At 34.8% G+C, this 25,449-nt stretch overlaps 1 protein-coding gene across 2 annotated transcripts in view; it reads right to left on the bottom strand.

Annotated features, from left to right (window-relative positions):
- Positions 1-25,449, bottom strand: part of IFT74 (intraflagellar transport 74) — an 88,661-nt gene that overhangs the window by 21,256 nt on the left and 41,956 nt on the right. For both annotated transcript variants that reach the window (XM_043567178.1, XM_043567179.1), the window contains exons 9-14: positions 24,772-24,910; positions 23,336-23,398; positions 19,363-19,506; positions 17,678-17,718; positions 14,894-14,973; positions 1,890-1,943 (exon numbers count right to left, since the gene is read on the bottom strand). In XM_043567178.1, the coding sequence (XP_043423113.1) occupies positions 1,890-1,943; positions 14,894-14,973; positions 17,678-17,718; positions 19,363-19,506; positions 23,336-23,398; positions 24,772-24,910 (521 nt within the window). The remainder of the gene's footprint in view (positions 1-1,889; positions 1,944-14,893; positions 14,974-17,677; positions 17,719-19,362; positions 19,507-23,335; positions 23,399-24,771; positions 24,911-25,449) is intronic.

Here is a 25,449-nt window from a genome sequence, read left to right as displayed (position 1 = left end):
ACATATAACACCCAGTGTGCATTCCAGCCAGTGCCCTCCTTAATGCCCATCATTTAGCCCATCCCCCACCCCAAACCCCTCTAGCAACCCCCAGTCTGTTCTCTGTATTTTCAAGTCTCTTATGGTTTGCCTCCCTCTCTTTTTACCTTGTTTTTTTCTTCCCTTCCCCTATGTCACAGTCAATTTTAAGGCACGGTTTCATCTTTTATTAACTCAAGGGTAATTAAATTATTGAATAAGTACATTTCTACATATTTTCACAATTAAAAAAAGTTTTTTGAATGTTTATTTTTGAGACAGAGAAAGAAACAGAGTGTGAGCAAGGGAGGGCAAAGAGGGAGACAGGGAGACACAGAATCCAAAGTAGTTTCCAGGCTCTGAGCTGTCAGCACAGAGCCTGACTCAGGGCCTGAACCCACAAATCATGAGATCATGATCTGAGCCAATGTCAGACACTTAACCAACTGAGCCACCCAGGCACCCCTACTTATTTTCAAACTTTTAAAGCTTAACTGTTGTGATCTTAATACAAGTAAACTAAAAGTTACTCAGAAATAATAGTTGATATAAAGAAGAACAGAAAAAAAATCTGTTCTTACATAGGATCTCCTTGGTCTATAATTATTAATATTTATAATTAGTCATTAATTTCAATACTGAGAGTAGTTACTAATAACTATTTTATCTGAAAGTGAGTATTTTACTTATAATGTTGCATTAATCTCAACTAAGTAAATTTAATAGTTATTCACATTATAAATAGTTTCTAAGAAATCCTCCTTCTCTTGTCTTATAGAATGAGTACATAATTTACTTTTTTATATTCTTAAAAATTTTTTTTTAATCTTTATTTATTTTTTCAGAGAGAGAGAGATAGAGAGAGAGAGAGAGAGAGAGCAAGCCAGCGGGAGAGGAACAGAGAGAGAGGGAGACACAGAATCCAAAGCAGGCTCCAGGCTCCGAGCTGTCAACACAGAGCCTGATGAGGGGCTTGAACTCACAAACTGTGAGTTCATGACCTGAGCTGAAGTCGGAAGCTTAACCGACAGAACCAGCCAGGGGCCCCTATTCTTTTTTATATTCTTAAAAATGTATTCTATGGCTTTCCCCAAAATAAAAACTTACAGTAAGTTAAAAAAAACTTTACTGTTATTATGAAACAATGAATTAATTTTGAGATAATTTCTGGTACTTGCTGAGATTTTAAAGAAATCTTGAGATATTGTTAAATCAGAATTAGCAATTACTACTTTATGGCATGCTTCGATGAGGGTAACAATTGACATCAGACCTATAAAACTTCAGATTCTAGTAAAATGATTATTAAAAAAGGAAACCAATAATAAATATTAATTTTGAAAAATTTCTGAATGTACAACACAATTTTAAGTGAAGATCTACTTACAAAGTTAAGATTTTTAAAAAGTAAATTAGAAGTTGCAACAGAAGGCTACCAAAACTACAATCAGTGACAGAATCAAGTAGCAAAATCTGAGGTAAGGGCTGATATATAATGAGAGAAGTATTATAAAGAGCTAAAAAAAAAAAAGGGTGAAAGACACTAAAGATGAATGCAGTGAAGCATGTAAAAGAGAACATTCAACATTCAATCAATAAGTGGTCTCTATACAATTAATGTAAACGCTAGTTTTAGAATCTATCCCTAACCTAAAAATACTCATACACTCAAATATACAAAACCTTTCTAAATTCTCTACCCATCCCTAAGCTCTGCTTGATATTTATTAATTCCTCAAGGCAAATGCTTTGAATGTCCACACTCCTGGATTTATTACTAGCTACTGTATCTTCCCAAAACGAGATCTCTGATTTGGTATAAATGAACAGATACCTGAGAATATTTTCATATCAATAAGATGACCACTTACTGTCCATATTTTCCTCTCGTTTTTTTAGTTCCTTGTACTTCTGATTCATTTCACCTATAAGAGACACAAAATATAACATCAATTTCACAAACTCCAGATGGTGTTCTAAATATAAAATATCTCTTAGGTTCTCTATATACCAATGGTCACTTTTCAGTGACCATTAGTTACTGAAAATTCATTATTTTAAATTCAGTGACATTCTTTTATATTAACATAGAATCTTTTTCAATATCTATATACTTATGTTTGACTATTTGGAAAGAACAATCTCCTGACTGGAAAGGACTTAAAAGCTTTCCAATGGTTCTCTATTTCAGTCCCAACTTGGAGCTATTCAACCTGCACATGAACACCACTGGTGATGGGAATCCTAAGTTCCCACAGAAGTTCATTCCATCTTTGAATAACTCACCACAGGAAGCAAAAACAGTAAAGTTAGCTCCCTCACAGAATTTAAAATCTAAAGATTGAACATGTAATTAGAACGGACTAAGTGCTACCTCATGAAAAAGGATGCTATAAGAGCACAGAATATGGACAACTTACCTAGTTAAGGAATTCACAGAAATGTTCTCTAAAGAAGTAATATTTAAGCTGCATTATATAAAGAATAAATGAATAGGAGTCACCTGGTTGAAACAGAGAAGGGGTTCAAAGTCAAAGCAATGCAAATACAGAAACTTTAAAGTGAACAAGGAAGTGAAAGAGCGGTATGGCAGAGGCAGAAAATGTGAAGTGAAAAAGTGGCACAAAGAGAAGGCAAAGTGATGAGAGATCTTAAAAGACACATATAAAGAAGTTTGGACTTTCACCTAAGGACAAGGCAAAATTACTAAAGAATTTTAAGCAGGGGAATCAAATGATCAATTTGCATTTTTGAAAAATATCTCTGGTTGAGTGAATAAAAGGGAAATAAATTTTGGAAACAATATGACCAGTTTAGGAGGCTGTCACAGTAATCCAGGTATAAGATGAAGGTTCCCTGGAGTAGGGCAGTGGCAGTTAGGATGGAAAGCAGATTTTTGTCGCAGACATTTAAGAGCCAGAGTGAATTGATTTTGTAGGACTCCCAGGTTTCTGGCCTGGGCAACTGAGGACATGGTCATATTATTAAACTGAAAAGAGAAGCAAGTTTAGGAAGAAGTTGCTTACAGCAGGTCTGGATGTGTTGCATTTAATATATGTGAAAGAAATGTTAAAAGGGCAAAAATCTAAGACCCCAATAAATGGATGAAATTGGACACTTTAGCTGCATAAAGGGACTGTTATAGAGGTGGATCATGATTATTTTATGACAACAGGATTTTCAGCGTAACAAAAAATGAGTTTTAGAAGCACACTGCTATTTCCCTGGACTAGTGATACAGTTGCAGCCCTGTGTTCTCAGAGTCCCAGGTAGAGAAAGCATAATAAGTTTGTGCTTGCATCAATCTGCAATTTCTTCATCTGAGTCAGTCAATTTTTAGCATTTTGGAAAAACCAAGAAACGTTATTAAGATGATATCTAGCAAAGATGGTGAGAATCATAGACCAGAGATTCCTAAGGAAGTTCCTGATAAGGAGCTGGTGGATAGAAGAACTTTAAGAAGAATTCAAAGAAAATAGGAGCCAAAGGTTATAGTGCATAGGTTAAAACCCAACGGTCAGCCTGTGTTCTATTTAAACTCCTATGCAGCTTTTTCAAATACTGGCTAGAGTAAAGTTAGGGAATAGAGAAGACAGTTGGGATAGAACCTCAAATTACATGGAGGCATGGCCTTCTACTTATATAGATATATATATATTTGCTTGGGTGGGAAGTGAGTTACAAGTACAAGAAGGTGATGGAACAGAAACCTGGGTCAGCAGTTTTATTCCTTTCTGGTCTAAATATTTTCGCCAAACTTACTGAGGAGAGCCCTGATACAGAGAAAATCTTGTCAAGGCCCCCAAAACAGTATTGACAATAAAAAGCTAAAAGTGAACTCCACTCCTGAAGAAGAGTAAATACCCCGTGGTCCTTAATTTCCAGCCAGTGAACACCGAGAACCAATGGGAAACATTGGGTTCATTCAGACTAAGGCTTTGGATGCATTAACTTTACTGAACAGCTATCTGAGTTCATATGATCACCAATGGTCTCAAAGCATATTGATGCATGATAGGTTATTAAGGGGAAGGGGAGAGATAATTTGTTATTAATAACAAACTTTGCATACGATGTTTTAAAATTAGTCTTAAAATAAATATCACCATTCACTCACCTTATGGCAATAGTTTTTTGAGTTGGGAACAAAGAATTAGAGATGGAATACCCTCCACAGGAGGAGTATATGCATGGAAATGTTACATAACATGTGAAGTAGCAGAAAAGGTAGTTTCTGCTGAACCTGCCATAGCCCAGGTTTCTAAGAAAGTCCTGACTGAGAAGTTGCGCCAGAGATTGGTCAGGCATTAAAGAATTAGGAGGAAGGCCTGCATCCTATGCTTTACAAAAATGTAACTACCATCGTATCTTTCTTCTTACTTAAAAGAATCTCCTATACATGTTGTTTCTAGTTCCTCATCTTGCTATCAGACCTCAAGACATGTAATGAGACTTCTCCTTCTACCATTCTAATGAAACTTCTCTCCGTAAGGTTATATGATTCTTTAGTTATCGAATCCAAGGGGGCAGTTTCCAGTTCTTATATTACACTGTAATATTTGACACTATTGATACTTTCTTCCTTCTTTCAATTTTTTTCCCCTTATTTGTTACTGTTAGGGTGGGAACTTCTGATTTCTCTCACTCTCAGATCATTCTTTCTGTATTCTCTTCATGGCTTTCGCTTTCTTATTTAAATTCTGGTTTCTGCCTTTAGTTGACTTCTAATGCTACATTACATCCAAGAAAATTGTACTCATTCTTGTGGTTTAAGAACTCCCAAATCTGACCTTTTCCCTAATTTTCAGATTGTTTTATCCAACTGTTTACTAGATATATTCATGTGGGTACTTTCAAGACATCCTAATAGTTTATTAATAATTAAATTCATCAGTCTTCCCTCTCAGAGTCTGCACCGCTCTGTATTCCCTATTATGTTTGGAAGTCCTTCACCACACACTTATCATCCAAGTCAGAAACCTGGGAGAGTATTTCCTCCTTCTCTTTTCAAATCCTTGTTCTTAACTGTCATCAGATTGAGCTAGAAGACATATCTGGTCAGTGTCTCCAACTATACAGCTGGCCAGCTGGATTAGAAAGGACGCAGCTCCCATATAGCTTAGCAGATTACCAAGCTTTGTAAAACCTTCTCCCTTATCATTGTTGTTAGGAATAAAAGAGGTTGGGGCACTAGTAAACGCCTCTATTTTGTGATTTCTCAGTTGGAGGATTCATATTTGAGCTGTCCATGATAGGCAATGTACAGATGTGGGCAGTCCTGAGGTAGGGTAAAATACAGGAGTTATTACCAAATGTACCCTTAGTTGTACTATTAAAGGAGAGTTCAAGATCATAGATACGGGAAGCTAATCAGTATATTACCTGGAGGTGCCAAAGCAGGCAAGCAGAAGGACCTTAAGTAGTAAGATTAAAGAGACCAAAGGAGTAGGAAAACAGCACGCTGATAAGGGTTATTTTAGGGTTATCCTCAAATTCTGAATATATGATGTAATTATAGCTCTATATAATTTACTTCAAATTTACTGAATGCCTGCTATGTGCTAGATACTGTAGCAGGTGCTACAAATCAAAATGAACAAGATAGTTACAACTCTATCATAGAAAGGATTACAATCTACATTAGGTGTACATGTAGAACCAAAAGCTACAATGGAACCTAAGTGTTCTAACTGAGGTATATATGAAGTCCTGTGGTAAGTAGATAGGTGAAAGAGTTCAGGAAGTATCCTATCAGCAAGGCACTCTAACAGGTAATATAGAAATTATAGAGATGAAGAAGACCTTTACATTCAAGACATTTATACTCCACCAATGCAAGTACCCCAAAATTATAAACTATTAATTCAGGCCTTTTTCCCCCTCACTTGGAGGAAAAAATAAATGGGTATAGACTATTACAAAAGACTTGGTATACTGTAGAAAGGACATATTATTGTCTTTTGACGGTGTCTGCTATAGAAAGCTAGTGGAGTAAGAGAGATACGCTCTTCTTGCACTACCAAGGGGCTGAGTAACCACCACAATTGCCTTTGTCCTCACTATCCGTTCATCTGACTCTATTACTTCTCTGCCATCAAATGTTCTCTGGACTCTAGGCTTACAGAGTCATCTTGATTTTTATTCTCCAAGAAGTAGCTCTGCCCCTAAAGAAGGTCTGAGTACCATTTCCCCTCCATATTCTCTCTTGACCAATATACAACAAGGCATACGCTAATGATTCTTCTGGCCTAAAGTTCCCCACATTGGCAGGCCTACTGATTTTGGAGGGGAAAGAGCAAACAAATAAATGAACAATCAAAAACACTAACCAAGCAAAACAACAACAAAATTAACAAATAAAATTAGAGAAGTGGGCCATGAATAAACCCCAAAGGACTTTTACATATCCAAATTCTTTCCTTTCTAGTATTTGGGGTCCTTCTGAGGCTAGCTAAGTCTCCCCAGGACCTTTGAGTAGTCAATACCTTTGAATTTTCCTTCTGTGGCATGGTTTTAGTCTCTACCATTCTGTTCATTCTACTCTTAGTGAGTTCCAGTTCTTTTTTTGTCCCTTTTAAAGTATAATGCCAAGAAATATAGGATTCGTAGCAGACTATTACTTCCCATACCCTATATATTCACCTTTTTGTTAATGCAACCTAGGATTTCAGCTGTTTGGGAGGCTATAGCACATTAATTCATACTAAACTATTGTCTAAATCTTTGCTAACATTTTCACCTATTTTAGTAAGCCAGGACACTTTCTCTTCCCCTTTCCTACTTAAATTTTAATTAGTTTGGGGTTCCTGTTAAATTCCATCTTTTTATATTCAGTCTCTCTTTCCCACCTACTTTTCACCTATCATTGTAGCAGTAAGTAATAAACTAGCATATGAAATATTACCAAACTAGTACGTGAAGATGAGTCCATATAAGTTTAATGTTTTAAACTAACTTCTGGCTTCAGGCTTCATCCAACTTATCAGCCATACATTCTCTGCAAAATGTTTTAAATTTTTGCAGGCAAGTTTTCTTACAGCTATGCAGTAAATAATTCTATTTTTACACACTGGAGGCACTTTAAAAATATATAATAAAAATTCTCTAAATATGTAAAAGTTGAATTATTATAAAAAGCCTCAAAATATAAATAAGAGAAAAAGGACTATAAAGACATGTGTTTTAACAGAGTAATATCAATAAAACTGGATGGTGTAATGAGTAGTCCTTAGAATGTACTAAACACAAGTTCTTAATTATTTCCTCAAGAAGTGGTTATAAAACTTTAGCATGTATCAGAATCATCAGGAGGGTTTGCTGAAACACAAATTCCCTATTCCCAGTGTTTCACATTCAGTAGGTCTGAGGTGAAGCCAAAGAATTTTTATTTCTGACAAGTTTCAGATAGTACTCAAGTACCTGATCTGGAAATGATACCATCTTCTAATGAAAAATACAAAATGTAGCTTACCCAATCTCCAAATTGAAAAATAAGCAATGATTCATTCTTCTTCATTGAATGTATATTGAATCTCTACAGAACAGCAATGCATAAATGCCATTTGGCATCTCAGATACCAGAGGATAAACCACTTTGAAACTGAATCAGTTATTTTAAACATCCTAGGGAAAATACTTTCCTCAAAATATGTTTTGGGAAAATCTCCAGGAAAGTTACTCAAGTTTCAGTTTATAAATTAATAGCATTAACTAACATTATGTGCACTTTTATAACTGTATGCTATTTTGAGTCAGTTACTTACATACACACACACACACACACACACACACACACCCATTCATTTAATATGCATAGTGACTCTAAGTGGTAAGGAGGTACTGTTATCATCTCCATTTTAAAAATGAAGAAACTACTAGATCAATTAATTATTCATTAATTTTTTAAAAAAGAGGAAACTAAGGTATAGAAAGGTCAGATAGTATGTCCAAGATCATCCAGTAAAATGGCACAGCTCAGATTTGAATACAGGAATTTTGGCTGCAGAACCTATGCTCTTAAATAGAACTATCCTGTCTTTATAAATTCTATATTATCTAACATAAGTAAAGAATAAAAGCTTCCAAACTAGGCCATGGCACCCTGCGTATGAAAAAGTATCCTATGCTTCAAAGAAGCATATAAATTATAGAGTAAATCACAATGAGTTTATTTAGAGTTTAGGAAAGTAATGCAATGATTCTACAGCACTTTATGCATACTTCTACCATGATACATATTTATTATATTGCAGCTGTTCAATATTTAGATGTCTGTGATATGCTGTATCAATAATCACATATTTAGTTTTACAATCTAATCCATCTTTGGAAAGGTACTGAACTCTAAAAATGAGGAAATAATTTGTAGTGAGTAATAATGCCCAAGAATCCTTCTTGCAGAGATATGTGACTGTACTTTTTTTTATGTGACTGTACTTTTTCAACAGTATTTGTCAAGCCTAGTCTGTGTAAGTAGACATCCAGAAAATTAGCCCCACCTTGTGGATCATAGTAGTCCTACAAATTCAGGCCTTTAAGAACAGTGAACCATCAAAGTGTATATTCTCTTGACTGACAAAAAATAAGAAATTTATAAATAACACTGGTGAGGAAGCACTTTCACATACTGCTGTTGGCTGTATAAAACAGCACAATCTTTTCAGGAAGAAATAAACAAAAATAATAGAAATTGTAAAAGTAACATTCTATTTAAAATGTCACTTCTAGAAATTTATCATATGGAAATACGCAAGCTAATGAACATGTATATAACAAGGTTATTTACTGCAGCATTGTTCTTGGCGGTGAAAAATTAGAAATCATCTAAATGTCAATGTGGATCCAGTGAATACTTTAACCATAGTAACAAAGAGGATGATAGCAGGTAACAATTGTTGAGAGTAATAAATATGTGCCAGGTACCATTCTTGGTCTGGCTTTAAAACTCTGACATTGTGGGGAGCCTGGGTGGCTCAGTCGGTTAAGTGGCCAACTTCAGCTCAGGTCATGATCTTGCAGTCCGTGAGTTCGAGCCCCGCATCGGGCTCTGTGCTGACAGCTCAGAGCCTGGAGCCTATTTCAGATTCTGTGTCTCCCTCTCTCTGACCCTCCCCTGTTCATGCTCTGTCTCTCCCTGTCTCAAAAACAAATTAAAAAATGTTAAAAAAAATTTAAGAAAAAAATAAAATAAAATAAAACTCTGACATTGACCACTATACTATACTTCTTAGAATGAAGTAGATATCCTCAAATGGAAGAAGGTACATTATATATAGTTAAATGAAAGACTCAACCTCAGAGAACCTGTATTACTCCATCTTAAAATACATACACTTATATATGTACAGAAAAAGTCTAAAAGGCTATAGACACCAAACTGTAAATAATGACCACCTCTGAAGACTGGGATGACTCTAAGGAGAAAGGAGATGACTTTTTTTTACTTGATACACTTTTGTACTGCTTGAATTTTTCACATTAAGTATATATCAGATTTTTATAAAAAAATAAAGCACACAATTTTAAAAAATGAATTAACTAGAGTCTTTAAAATAACTTTAGGGGTGCCTGGGTGGCTCAGTTGGTTAAGCGGCCGACTTCAGCTCAGGTTATGATCTTGTGGTCCGTGAGTTTGAACCCCACGTCGGGCTCTGTGCTGACAGCTCAGAGCCTGGAGCCTGATTTGGATTCTGTCTCCCTCTCTCTCTATTCCTCCCCTGTTTATGCTCTATCTCTCTCTGTCTCTCAAAGATAAATAAATGTTAAAAAAATAAAAAATAAAATAAAGTAACTTTAAAGAAATTTTTTTTGAAAATTAGGAAGGGATAACCTCCTATAATTGCACAGTTAATGAAAGCATGAGAATGGTCATTTGAGGCAACACACACACACACACCCCGTAAAATGAAGTACATTCAGGTGATTAAAACTCTAGAAAATTCTGAGTAAGCCATGTTTATAACTGGTAATTTCTTGATAAAGATGGCAGGTTTAATAGGCACAGTAACTCTAATCCTCTCCCAAACTCAACAAAAACTACAGAAAAAAAATTTTAAAGGTAAAACTCCCAGCAATGAGATTTTTAGTGGAGTCTCTGTCTAATTTTGGAATCAGGGTAATGCTGGCCTCATAGAATGAATCTGGAAATTTCCCTTTCATTTCTAATTTTTGGAATAGTTTGAGAATAGGTGTTAAGTTTTCTTTAAATGTTTGGTAGACTTGCTCTGGTAAGCCATCTGGCCCTGCACTTTGTTTTTTGGGAGACTTTTAATTATTGATTCAATTATTTTGCTGGTTACTGGTCTATTTAAGTTTTGGTAGTTTATACATGTCTAGGAATTTATCCACTTCTTCCAAATTGTCCAATTTGTTGGCATGTAATTTTTCATAATATTCTCTTATAATTGTTTGAATTTCTTTGGTGTTGGTTGTTATTTCTCCTCATTTATGATGTTACTTATTTGGGTCCTGTCTCTTTTCTTTTTGGTAAGTCTAGCGAGGGGTTTATCAATTTTATGAATTTTTTCAAAGAACTAGCTCCTGGTTTCATTGATCTGTTCTACTGATTTTTTTTGTTTCTATATCATTTATTTCTGCTCTAATCTTTATTACTTCCCTTCTTCTGCTGGCTTAAGGCAGAAACAATACTTTAAAAAGCACAATTAACCAAATATTTAACGGCTGTCATTTAGCTGAGAAAGGAGAAATCCATACGGGTTCTGCCTTTTCTGAAAAGTAGCATGGCATCTGCCAATCATGCTCTGCTTGAATAATGATGTAGTTTGGGGGAGCCTGGATGGCTCAGTCAGTTAAGCGTCCGACTTTGGCTCAGGTCATGATCTCGTGGTTTGTGAGTTTGGGCCCCACGTCAGGCTCTGTGCTGACAGCTCAGAGCCTGAAGACTGCTTTAGAATCTGTGTCTCCCTCTCTCTCCGCCCCTCCCATGCTCACGCTCTGTCTCTATCAATAATAAATACATGTTAAAAAAAAAAACTGTAAAAAAAATGTAGTTTGTACCCAAATTCTGACCATGTTAGCAACTTTCAATAGAACTATTTCTCATTGCTTCTAGTTAGTATAAATAATAAATAGTTCCTTACAGTACAGTATATATATTTTAATCTAAATATTTTTAGAATCTATATAACAAAATTACCTGCTCCATCAATAAGGTAAAACCACTGTATGGGTGAGGTCTAATAAATATTTAACATGATAAAACTCAATCCCTCAGAAGTTTAAAAAGAGTAATGATATCTTACTATATTGAAATTTTCTTTATGAGATTTATTATTTTTTTAAATCACTTACAAAGATGAAGTAAAGATGTGAGAGCAAAGAAGCCTTTCTAGAAGTGGTCAAAAGTCCAGGGGCACCTGGGTGGCTCAGTCAGTTAAGCATCCAACTTTGGCTCAGGTCATGATCTCACGGTTTATAAATTCGAGCCCTGCATTGGGCTCTGTGCTGACAGCTCAGAGCCTGGAGCCTGCTTCAGATTCTGTGTCTCCCCATTTCTCTGCCCCTCCCATGCTCATGCTCTGTCTCTCAATAATAAATAAATGTTAAAAAAAAAAAAAAAAAAGAATTGGTCAAAAGTCCAAGTGTACTATGAGGATAACTCAGCATCTGAATAATGAAGGTTTTCATAGGATAGTCAAATAACTGTTAATTTATTTTACTAAGTTAACTTTGAAACATAACTATTCAAAGTAACTTCTGACATGGTATAACTATAAGGACTTGTCAAAATAAATAAATATAATGCACTTATGGAAGATACTGGATTACAGGGCCACTGTTAATACTGAGCAGAGAACACGACTACACCTAACACAGTATCCAAGGATGCCTGTGAATTTAAAATGAATTATGCAAAACTGAAAGGATGAAGCAACTACTAACATAGTGAGATATATATTATTAACATTATTTATGGTTTATATGCTCTTTTAACCAGAACCACTACAAGGCAAAATGGTGGCCTTAGGTGGATTATACAAAGGCACCCTAAGGTAGCAACTGTGAAATTAGTAAAATGGCCAGAGAAACAAAGCCTGGGGCAGGAAAAAGCATGAATTGGAAAGCCAAAATAACTTGATTATCCTCTACACCTTAAGAAGCGGATTATCTACAGTCTTCAGTCAAGGGACTGTGAGAATGCAGATAAAGGTAAGACCCCATCACTTTACTGGTAATAAATAATGAATCCAAGGTAGGAATCTTCCAGAAAGTAATAAAACCTTTGCTAACCAATCAAACTGTCTCTGGAAAAGAGTGCATATGTACATCCTAAGAACTAGAGGGCCCAAAGAAGTGACAGAGCTCAATTTTCACCTTCAGTTCATTCTCAAATCTTTCCCTGCTAAAGTACATCACTGTTTCATTCATTCCACAAACATTTATTGTTTATTTTCCCAGACACCATGTTGATGAAAGAGGTTACCAGAGTGAATAAGACACAGTCTGCATCCTTTGAGGATGTACAGCCTAAAGGAAAAGACAAACATCCAAGGACATAGTGGTAATATAGTATGGTCAATACAGTGATATATTTATGCACAGTATGCTCTGATACAGGGGTGTGTGTGTCTTAGTCCAGCCCTGATATAGGTCAGGGAGGGAGGTTAGGGTTATTATGCTAGATGAAAGGATACCTGAGGTAGATTTTAAAGATGAGAAGTTAGTAAGTAAATAACAGGGAAAAGAACATTCAAGACAAGGGAATAAATAGTAGGAGAAAAGGACTGAGTCTGATTTATGGTAAAGGGGGTGAAGTGCAGGGTACTGTAAGGAGATTATTATTAGAATGTAAGGACATAAATGATGAGGAGGAGAGGAGACTGACAACAAACAAATCAGATTGCAGAGGGACTATAATGCCATGCAAAGATTCTTAAACCTTTTCTCCCATAGGTCATGGGGAACCACTGTTAAGCAGGAGAATGACAGAGAATCAATTTTACTTCAGGTCACTTTAGCAACATTGTGGTAGATCAACCAAGAAAGAGCAAGACTGGAGATGGGGCAACCAGTTAGAAGGCTACTGCAAAAGGTCAGACGAGAAATAATGAAGTCCTGAGCTAACACATAACCTTCTAACAAAACCCCCCTGTGCTACTGCACCCATAATTTATGTTCACAGTATAGCACAAGAACAAAAAATTAATGTGTTAATATATATACGAACATACATATGTACATAATATTTATGTAACACATATATTTTTATAGATAACTTTAACACTTTTTTGTTACTATTACATTATAGATTGTCTTTTTCCACATTAATCAAAAAAGACAAAGAAGGTTAGAAAACAAAAAGGAAAATAGAAGCCAAAATTCAAAACATTCTACTTAACTTAGAACTAGCAATTAATAGTTACCCTTAAAATGAATTACTTTACTGGAAAAATAAATTGAGTGTTGTTAGAAGTTTAAACGTAGGAAGAGGAAAATTGTTTAGAAAGTTTCCTATAAAGCATCTAAAATCAAGAACATTATCAGATTTCTCAGAATAAGCTATTAATAAAAAAATCTAGAATACTAGATCTACATAAATTAAAAGCAATAAAATGATTTAGTAAGGAAGATAGTATGACCTTAGTTTTAACAATTTATTTGGAGCTTACCTTGTCATATATACCATTTAGTATTCATAAACTTAGTGAGGAATGACTCATATTCACTTTGCAGATGAGAAAATTTAAGCTCAGAAAGGTTTATCTGTTAACTGGAACTTAAAGTTTGTCTGCCTTATATGCCTAATATGCCTAAATGTCTTACTTGAAGCCATTACTAGTAGCCATATGTAAATAAAACTAAGCATTTCATAGGAATATTTTTACTTCACAAATGTAGCACTGATTAGACTTGGACAATAGAATAAAACTTTGGGATCAAAGAAAACTTGGTCTAAACCTAGACTTTACCCCTTCCTAGCTGTGGGAATTTGAGTAATTTCTCTGGGCTTCAACAAGTATAAAAGGGCTTACAAGGCTTCAATGGTTCTTGAAAAGATCACATAGTACCCAATCCAGGTAAGTAAGCAATCAATAGTAGCTAATGCTATTATTCACACATCAAGAAAAAATATAAATAATATAACCACACATATACTATAACTCTCCAATCCCTACATGTTCATACCCCAGGCTCCCACAAGGGTTCTAGTCCCTTTGGCCCTTCATATCCCACAGCTGGGGGAAGCAGGGAAAGGATCAGATCAGTACTTGCTACCTCATTACAGGGACCCCTAAGAAATTAATTCTTTCTGTTTGGGACTTGATCCTCTCTCTCCTCCTAATTCTACCAGCTACCCCAGTTGATTGATAGCTGACCACATTAAGAAGGTATAAATTAGAAATCTGTAATAACTTTAAACCATTTTATTTCATTTTTTTAAAAAAACTGGGGTGCCTGGGTGGCTCAGTCAGTTAAGCGTCTGACTTCGGCTCAGGTCATGACCTCGTGGTTCACGAGTTCGGGCCCCATGTCGGCCTCTGTGGTGACAGCTCAGAGCCTGGAGCCTGCTTTGGATTCTGTGTCTCCCTCTCTCTCTGTCCCTCCCCTGCTTGTGCTCTGTCTCTCTCTCTCTCAAAAATAGATAAAAATATTAAAAAAAAAAACTGCTTTGCAAAACAAAATAAATTCTTGTCATTATATAACCACTTTATTTCAAGTTTTTAGTCAACTTACACAATTTAATATTAATTATATTTACTATTATAGTATAGTTCAGCATTTTAGTAATGTTAGAGATATAATACAGAATTAAATATTAAATCCCACGTAAATAGTCCCTGAAGTCCAGGGCAATACTATATCAATACTGCTATATACCTGCTATCACACATTATAAAAATACCAGAAAAATTACCTTGGTGTTCTTCTAAATCCATGTCCAGTTGTCTAATTTCTTCATTAAATTGCTTTATTTTTTCTTTTATATCTGTTAACCTGTTGAAAATATTATTTAATAAAGTTATATAAGAAGGATGCCTGGATGGCTCAGTTGGTTAAGCATCTGACTCTTGATTTCGGCTCAGGTCACGATCTCATGGTTCTTAAGTTTGAGCCCTGCTTTGTGCTCCATGTTGACAGCACGGAGCCTGCTTGGGATTCTCTTCTCTCTCTCTCTCTCTCTCTCTCTCTCTCTCTGCCCCTCCCCCCTCCCCAAGATAAACTTAAAAAAAAATAAATTTGACAGATAATTTAGATATCCAGTAAAAACATTAAAAATAAATTAAAACATTAAATAAAAATTTAATGATGTTAGGAAATCTTTTCTAAGTTGCATAAATAAAATCTATAAATAATATGCCCTATTCTGAAGACAATACTATAGAGAGAAAAATCTTTTCCAGATCTTTTTATAGGATTCATATTTAGAATAGAAGTATATTCTGAGAAAGTTAGGTTGCCTGATTTCAATAGCAGACCTTTCCCCCATCCTTTTCTTGAGTTTGACTTGTGATATTAAAGTGAAAAATTTTTAGCAACCTTCTTTTTGTAGGTATATAAAAACTGAACTAAGTTGACAAATTAGTCTCAAAAATTAGAGAATAATAAAAAATTTACTGCTGACTGACAATTATATAGGTTAAAATTTTTAACAAACAGCATTTGTACTTATTACAAAGCTACAATAATTAACACAATGTGGTACTGGACTAAAGGAAGACATATACAGCAATGGAATAAAACTGAGAGTCCAGAAATGGGACCCCCTGTATTGATACACAACTGGTTTTTGACAAAGGTGAAAAAATAATTAAATGGGGAAATAATATTGAATAATATTTATTGAAAGAATATTTCAACAAATGTTGCTGGGACAAATGGATAAGCACAAACAAAAGAATAAAACTGGACCCTACCTCATACCATATACAAAAGTTTACTTAAAATGAATCATAGATCTAAACATAAGAGCTAAACTGTAAAATTCTTAAAATAAATCATCAGCATAGATCTTCATGACTTTGGATTAGGCATTGGTTTCTTAGATAGGACACCAAAACCACAAGCAACAAAATAAAAAATAAACTAGACATTATCAAAATCTAAAACTTTTGCTCTTCAAAGGACACCACTAAGAGAATGAAAAGACAACCAACAGAATGGTAGAAAAACTTCACAATGATTTATCTGATAAGAGACAGGTCTCTAGAATATATAAAGACTTCTTAACAATTCATTAATAAAAAGATAAATAATCCAATTAAAAAATGGGCAAAGGGGGTAGCTGGGTTGGGAAGTATCCAGCTCTTGATTTCAGCTCAGGCCATGATCCCATGGTTCTTGAGTTCCAGCCCCACATCAGGCTCTGCACTGGCAGCATGGAGCCTGCTTGGGATTCTCTCTCTGCCTCTCTCTCTGCCCCTCCCTGGCTCGTGCTCACTTTCTCTTTCTCAAAATAAATAAATAAATAAGCATTTTTAAAAAATTGGCAAAGGATATGAACAGACATTTCTCTAAAGAAGATATAGACATGGTCAATAAACATCAGTCATTAGGGAAATGCAAATCAAAACCATAATGAGATACCACTTTCTACCCATTAGGATGGCTAGAATTAAAAAACAAACAAACAGATAATAACAAGTGTTGGTGAGGATTGGAGAAACTGGAATGCTCATATACCGCTGGTATAAATGTAAAATGGTGCAGCTTCTTGGAAGATAGTCTGGCTGATCCTAGAGTTACTATATAGGCCAGCAATTTTATTCCTCAGTATAAACCCAAGAAAAGTGAAAACATATATACATCAGTGTTCATGCCAGCATGATCCATCATAGCCCAAAACTGGAAACAATCCAAATACCCATCGACTGATAAATGGATAAATATGGCATACTCACACAATGGAATATTATTTGGCAAAAAAAAAAAAAAAAAAAAAAAAAGAAGAGAAAAGAAAATAAAAGAAATTATATACTGATACATACTACCACACAGATGAACCTTGAAGACATTATGCTAAGTGAAAGAATCTAGCCACACAGAACCACATACAATATGATTCCATGTGTACAGAATATCCAAAATAGGCCAAACTACAGCAACATAAAGTAGAATGGTAGACTAGGGCTGGGAGTGGTGGATGAGGGGGGTGAGGAAAGGGGTGTTGGATCTTACTGATGTAATGATTGCACAATTCTGAATATATTAAAAACCTTTGAATTGTATACTTTAAATGTGAATTGTATGCTAAGGAATATATATATATATATATATTTTAATGGCTTTTTTTGAAAGAGAGCACATGTGAGTGGGGGAGGGGCAGTGACAGAGGGGGACAGAGGATCTGAAGCAGGTTCTATGCTGACAGCAGAGAGCCCAATGCAGGGCTCAAAGCCACCAACTGTAAGATCATGACCTGAGCTGAAGTTGGGTGCTTAAGCGACTGAGCCACCTAGGCGCCCCTGTATGTATCATATCTTAATAGAGCTGTTTTTAAAAAATAATTATGCTATCCAATGGCTCTTAACTAAATATTAAAAGAAATATTTAAATCTCTAAATAAGATTGAACATTACATCAGTATTATCAGTGTGAAACATAGAAAATAATAACTAACAATATGTACCTATTGCACATTTAGAATGAAATTTAAAACATGTGAAATGGATGTAGTGTGTCATATTATAAATGTACTTACTGTCGCTCCATGCTGGCTATTTCCTGATTATCTTCTTTAACCTATAAAAGCATATAAACAAAATAGTACTTAAAGAGTTACTTATCATTAGGCTATCTTAAAGAGAATTTCCTTCTAAGGTATGTTGTACAAACATGTCAAATGTAGTCTCTTTCTTGAAATCTATTTCTTAAAATTCAACCTTTGAAGTCAAAAAATATATATATTTTTATATATAAAAATTTTATAATTATGTATACACACACACACACACACATTATTAAGAAACTACTCTCAGATTTTCCCTTTTTTCTCAAAGCAAGGGTGATGACTGATACATCTATACCTATCTGTTTGGCACCATGAGGCTGTTGTGTCTTCAGGCCTAGATCAGTTTACATAAATATCCAGGCTTTCTGAGACTGTCTTTCCTTAGCCCCTCACCCACACCCACACAAGGCAGGGTTGCCAGATTTCATGATCTCTATTACATTTGAATTTCAGATAAATAATAACTTTCAGGGCACGTATTTACCATGATTAATATATGTGTGTGTGTACACACACGCACACACACACATATATTATAATACATATATTATAAACAATTATTCATTGTTTATATGAAATTAAAATTTAACTGGTTGTTGTGTATTTCATCTGGCAATCCTATCCCAAGATCACATTCTCCCCCCCCTGCGTCCAATGATTTCTTTCCGAGGAACTTCAGAGATTCTAGATTTTAATACCTTTCTGGAATGATTCTAACACTTAAATAGTTCCTGAGTTGATCCCTAAGGTTCATCCAAACCATTTGGGCTCAACCTAATCCCACAGAGGAGTCTCATCTGTAGGTTCCTAATGGGTGCTGTTCCCAAATATATATGCAGTGCTCCAGGAGCCCTATAGTTAGGGTGTCTCAGGATAAACAACAGGTTAATTATAACTTAGTGCTAGATTAAAACTAGCTTTGGGGTAATAAGAAAGCTAATGAATACATGTGACACAACCTGGTGACATACTGCGATTTCATAGTACATTTTAACTCCATTCACTTCACAGAGACACTGATAATAATCACCATAAAATTCATTAGCCTTGGGGCATTTTGTTTTCTAAATATTAGGCCCCAAACAAATAAAGGAACAGATCTTCAATAAGATCATCTAATTATTTATGGACCAATAAAGAAGACTTTCAGTTTTCTTATATGGATCCAAAACATGAAAAATGGCCAAAATGTGCACAAGAGCCATGTAAAATTAGGATTTAAGTCAAGAAACAGCTTATGTGAAAAATGACTTGCACCTAGATTTTCTTGGTCAAATAGTTCATCATTATTTATTTATTTTTTAATGTTTATTTATTTATTTTGAGAGAGGGAGAGTGAGCAGGGATGGGAGGGTCGCAGAAAGAGAGGGAGAGAGAGAATCCCAAGGAGGCTCTACACTGTCAGTACAAAGCCAGGTGGAGGGTTCAAATTCACAAACTGTGAGATCATGACCTGAGCCAAGATCAACAGCTGGACGCTTAACTGACTGAGCCACCCCGGCACCCCAGTTAATCTTAATTTAGATGAAACTCACTTTTCACTGTTTTTGAAGACAATAAACTTACTGGCTTTCGGTTCAATATATATGCCTTAAATAAAATAATCAGAATACTTAACAAATCTTAACATAGTAAAGTATTTTTGTTTTTTCTACCTGCTTAAGTAATCTCTCTCTCTCTTCCATCGGAGATCCCATGCTTTTGTCTTCAGCAATCATTTGGTCTCGATGGGACTCCAACTCATAAAGTTTTTCATGCAGCAATACAGCCTCCTGTTTAACCTGGGAGTGTGCTATTTCCTAGTGAGCACAAAAAGAAGAAAAATTTAATTGCATTTTATAAAAACTACTCTCAAGTAGGTTTTAGTTTATAAGAATTAGGACAAATTTAAGCCATCAGCATGTTCAAATAGAGATATCCAATATCTATACTACTCAATAATGCTACAAAGCACATTTGTAAATTGGAAGAATAAAAATAAACTTTTTCCTTCATAAGCCATTTTCAGTTTAAAATTCACAAGAAGATGGTGGTTTATTTTATCTTGTAAATATAACGCCTGAACAAAGACAGACATCTCTACCATTGGGAAGATAATTAAGAAATTGTCACAATGTATGTACAACTTAAACCACAACATTCATTTGGAAGTCCAAAGACCTGATCTCTAGAGGGAAGATATTTTCTCCTGGCTAGTCATATATATTCTACTACAATATTACAAGTTGAACTTTGTCACCCAAAGATATGTTGAAGTCCTAATCTCCAGTACCATGAATATGACCTAATTTGTAAAAGAGAGCACTCATAGATTTATTCCAGTTAAGATGAGGTCATTAGGATAGACCCTAGTCCAGTGTGAATGGTGTCCATATGAGAAGATGTACAGAGACAAAGAAGGAGAGTGCCATGTGATGACACAGGCAGAGACGAGTGATGCAGCTAAAATAAAGGAACGACTACCCAGGATTGATAGCCACCACCAGGAGCTAGGAAGAGGCAAGGAAGGATTCTAACAGTATCTCAGAGGGAACATGGCTCTGCTGATACCTTGATTTTAGATTTCTGGGCTCTAGAATGGTGAGAAAATTTGTTGTTTTAAGCCACCCAGTTGGTGTGGATTTATTACAGCAGTGTTAGGAAATTAATACACATACATAGGATAGTCTTGTATATTCACCACTATTCCACTGTTCACAAAGAGAAATTAAGGGCTGTGATAATTTTTAGATAACCAAAAGAGGTAGGGATGTTGACAGTGATGAGGATGAGGGGGAAAATGACATTTGGAGCTGTTATTTATTGAGCAAGTGCCTGTGCCAGGCACTATATTCCATGTTCTTTAGACACTATCTCTAATACTCAAAGCAACTCTATCAGATAATACTATTATCTCTGTTTTACAGATGAAAAGACAGAGGATCTAAATCTAAATAATTTTCTAAGTTAACAAAAATAAAAGTTAATGATGATATCTGAAACCAGGCCCACAGCATGAACAAGACCAAATGTTTAAGATGAAAGACCTCTTTTTTGGAAGCCAAAGAGAAGGAAAAAGCATGTAAGAGGAAATGTTTGAAAGTCTATTAAAAAAGCATCTTATAGAAGTGCCTGGCTGGCTCAGTTGGTGAAGAATGCGACTCTTGATCTCAGGATTGTAAGTAGGGACCACACTGTGTGCAGAGATTACTTAAAAATAAAATCTTGAAAGAAAAAAAAAAAAGCAGGGGTGCCTAGGTGGCTCAGTTGATTAAGCGTCTGACTCTTGATCTCAGCTCTCAGCTCTTGATCTCAGAGCCAATAAAAAAAAGCATATATACAGCTCAATTAATCGATTAGCTTCAGGTCAAACAGCACGATAATAAAATACAGATAGAAGAAATACAGGTTATCTTGAGATACCCTTTTTCATAGCTATCTCCCCCTTCCTTTATTTATTTATTTATTTTTTAAATGTTCATTTGTTTTTGAGACAGAGAAAGACAGAGCATGAACGAGGGAGGGTCTGAGAGAGGGAGACAGAATCTGAAGCAGGCTCCAGGCTCCGAGCAGTCAGCACAGAGCCTGACGCGGGGCTCAAACTCACGGACTGTGAGATCATGACCTGAGCCAAAGCCAGATGCTCGACTGAGCCACCCAGGCGCATCTCCCCCTTCCTTTTGCTTAATCATCCTAAAAATCTCTTCAAATTGTATCTCAATAAAACCGTTCCTGAATAAAACTCATGTTGATTCTTCACCTATGTTTTTTACATTCTGGTGAAATGAACAAGTAATACTTAGCATAGTAGTGAACACACAGTAGATATTCAACAAATACGAGTTAAATGATATCTGACACAATGTTTTCTTGAAGAACAAGTCCAAATAAAAAATAGAAGGAATCTGGCAAAAGTTAAATAAAATTAGTAACTTATACTTTTCCTGATTTGGGAATACTGTAAGTTTTATAAAATTTCATGTTATCTTACTCATACATGTTCTGATTCCAAAAAGTAGCAGCAATATAAACACTAAGTCCAAAAATATAGCTTATACCTCTTCCTGCAGAAACTAAATTTGCCAAGTGAAATAAGACCTGACATTCCCTACATACCCTAAAACAGATAGTGAGGAATTCTGTAGGGCAGCTGTATTAATACTTAATATGGCCCTTATTCTTTGAAGCTTATAGAGATCTGTTACCATAGAGATGCAAAAAAATAAAAATTATATATACCCACATGAGGACAATCAGATATAGAAAACCATCTTAACATTTTAAGCAAACTACTTTTTCAACAGTAAATTTCCAAAAGAATTACAAAATACTCATGCTTAATTCTTTTTGCAAGACAGTAATCTTGTCAATCTACAAGTGTTCCCAATCCTATTATCATGATACCTACTGGAATCCATAGGAAATCAGGAAAGGCAGGCAAGGTTTGAGGTACAGACAGTATACTGAAGTGTAAAGGACATGAAAAGGTAGTTCACAGAAAAAGAAATACATTGGCCAATAAATATATAAAGAAATACTCAATTTCATGCATAAACAAATGAAAATCAAAACAAGATAGAAATTTTTACCCATTAAACCAGCAAAAATGGAAAAAGTGGATAATGCTTGCCATTAATGAGTGCAGGTGAAAATAGGCACTCTCAAACATTGAATCTAGAAGTAGAAAATGGAACCAGCTCTTTGGAAGGCAATTTGGCAACCTGACATTGTAGAAGTGTGTATCCTTTGACCCACTGCAAGAAATTTATCTTAAGACATATTTACATAACTGCATAAAATGCATGTTTTTACTGCAGCACTGTTTATAATACAAAAAACTATAAACAACCTATTCATCTACAAGGCTATGTTATAGTTATACAATATAACACAGTGCAATAATTTACAATAATGATTTACAACAATAATTACAATAATTTACAATAATAATTTACAATAATAGCTGAGGTGAATAGAATTCAAGAGAGAATGTTAAGTGAAAAAAAAAACAAATCAAGCTGCATATGAAGTGTGAATCCCACTTGAGGTTTTCCATAACAATAAAACCAAGATAAGATTATGAGATTGTTGTAAAGATTAAACAACAATGCTGGTGATCTTTGTAAAGAGCTCAAAAAAAGCACATAGTAAACACTCAAAAAATACAAAGTACTTCTGTCTAGAAAGAGGGGAAAAAACAGGCATTTTCACTTTTATTCAACTGTTTTGAATAAAAAATAATTTTTTGAATAAAAAAATTTTTCATTAAAAAACTCGTGCTTTTTAAATTAAAACTACTTTAAATAAACAAATAACAAATGCAAGCATTTACATCTTTAAAGTGATGAACTAATCTCTCTCCCTTTTCACTTTTATTAGACTCTTTCTTCACATGTCTTTAACTTACCATTAGATTTTACATGCCTCAGCAAGGCAGAATGATTCCTTTTGCACACAGTAGGTACTCAATAACTGAATCTAATTTCTTAACAAACTAGGATATTTGTGGTGATGAATGGGAAAAAAATTATACTCCTCTTAGTAAACTGCTAAATAAATATGTCCTTGAATGAGTTCCATTAATATATTTAGCTGAATTATCTTTTGTAGCTGAGTAATATAAGAACCTTTATTTGATTTTATACGTACAGCTTCCAAGCTCTCTTTTTTCATGTTCAGTGAGTCTAGTTGTTGCTGAAGTGTATCTAATTCCTAAGAAAAAGGAAAAAAGCAAATATATATGCAAGTTATATTTAGAATAATCTGTTTCTCAACATTTCAAATGTGGTTGTGGCAAATATGATTGTGGTTTTGTAAACATATTCAACTCATATCTTGCTATATGACTAGAATTTATTAACATTATTTGTATTTTTGTTAATTTCTTTCATTACTCCTAAAAACTATGCCATGATCTACCTTTAAAAATACCTTATGAGCTTGTCAAAGGTAGCTAGCCCTTTATACAGTGAATCATCATTGTGTTTCAAGAATATTAAATATCAGAAGCCTTCAAATTAATGATGTCATTGTTTAAAGTCATGATTTTTAATTTTGATTTCTTAACTATGTTTTCATATATTTTGTCTAATTTCTTTTAGAGCCAACACATAATATACATGGCTCACTCCTAGGGACAAGACTTTCGAGCTGATTACTTATTCAAAAACAGCTGTGCAAGATTAAGTACATTTTCATGGTATTTTGGCATTTCTGTAATAGTCTTTTCTTCAGTGTTTCATTTTATGTTATAAATCCTGAATAAAAAGTTATATTAAATTGTTGGTGAAGTGGGTGGATGAGTGGCTCAGCCGGTTGAGCATCTGACTCTTGATATCAGCTCAGGTCAGGATCTCACAGTTATTAGATGGAGCCAGCAGCCCCCTCTGTGCTAAGCATAGAGCTGGCTTGGGATTCTCTCTCTCTCTCCGCCTCCCCACCAAATAAATAAATGAACTTTAAAAAATAGTCAGTCAAGTAATATTTGAGAAACTGTATTCATTACTGGCATTCATGAGGACTAATTCTCTGTGAACTGTTGGGTTAACGGATATATAGGCATGTAAAGGCACTAACTTGCTAATCTAAGTCACCACCATAACTGAATGTTGGGAGAATTCTCAATGAGCCCTCAGCAGGCCCCCAAATTTTTATTTAAACACCATGATTAGGAAGCAAGAGATGTTCAAATCAAGGGCACGGTAAAAGAGATGCTTATTAGGTGCTGCTTATTAGGCAGGAAAGAGAGTAAATATCTATATGGCTCTGGTATATGAGAGTTTTTATTATTTCCATTTACAGTTCATTTAAAAAAACAAGTGTTTTCATGAATCTTTGTACCATGCAAAAGTGAAAGATGCACAGAAATGAGTAATACAGTCAGATTAGGTCATTATGCAACATACGCTAATGAAGTTTTCTAGATCAGTGCTTCTCAAATTTAAATGTCCATAAAAATTATCTGGAGACCTTGTTAAAATATTCTTATCAGTAGATCTCCAGGACGCCAATGCTGCCCATCTTCAGACCATATTTTTATTAGCAAGACTGCTGTATGCTTGGCACAGAACAGTGATTAGTATTACCTGCAACAATTTCTCATTTGTGGTTTTCATTTCTGTGTACTTGACTTGTTTTTCAGGAGACATGTTTTTGATAATGCCATCTGCTGCTTGCTTTTCCTGTTCAACTTCTTCTTCTACACTTCTAATTTGTTTTTCCTTCCTGAAATCAAAAGCAAGCATGTAATATTCCTCTTACTATATTGAGGGGGAAAACATCAATTAATTTTTCTCAGGTCATGGTCTGAACTAAATAGGGTAAAGTTATTCAACATAGTTTGTAATCCTTATAGATGTACAAAAAATTCTATTTAGAGAACAAACTAGCAGTTGCTGGGGAGGAGAGGGTGAGGGATGGGCAAAAATGGGTGAAGGGGAGTGCGAGATACAAAGTTTCTAGTTATGGAATGTATAAGTCATAGGGATGAAAAGTACAGCATAAGTAATATAGCCAATGGCATCGATATAGTGTTGTATGGTGATGGTAACTTGTGGTGAACGTTGCATAACATATAGAGCTGTTGAATCACTAAGTAACATTATGTGTCAACCATACTTCAATTAAAAATTAATAAGAAAATCCCTTATACATCCAAAAAAAATAATTTGGTCCCATCAGCACAGATTTATTTTACGTCTTTTTCTTCTCAATCCCCAAATCCTTCTATTTCCTTAGTGTCCATTTGACTTTATTAGAAAACA

Source organism: Prionailurus bengalensis, chromosome D4 (genome assembly GCF_016509475.1).
Source record: "Prionailurus bengalensis isolate Pbe53 chromosome D4, Fcat_Pben_1.1_paternal_pri, whole genome shotgun sequence".
Classification (NCBI taxonomy): Eukaryota; Metazoa; Chordata; class Mammalia; order Carnivora; family Felidae; genus Prionailurus; species Prionailurus bengalensis.
This window is presented reverse-complemented; position numbering and strand designations above follow the sequence as displayed.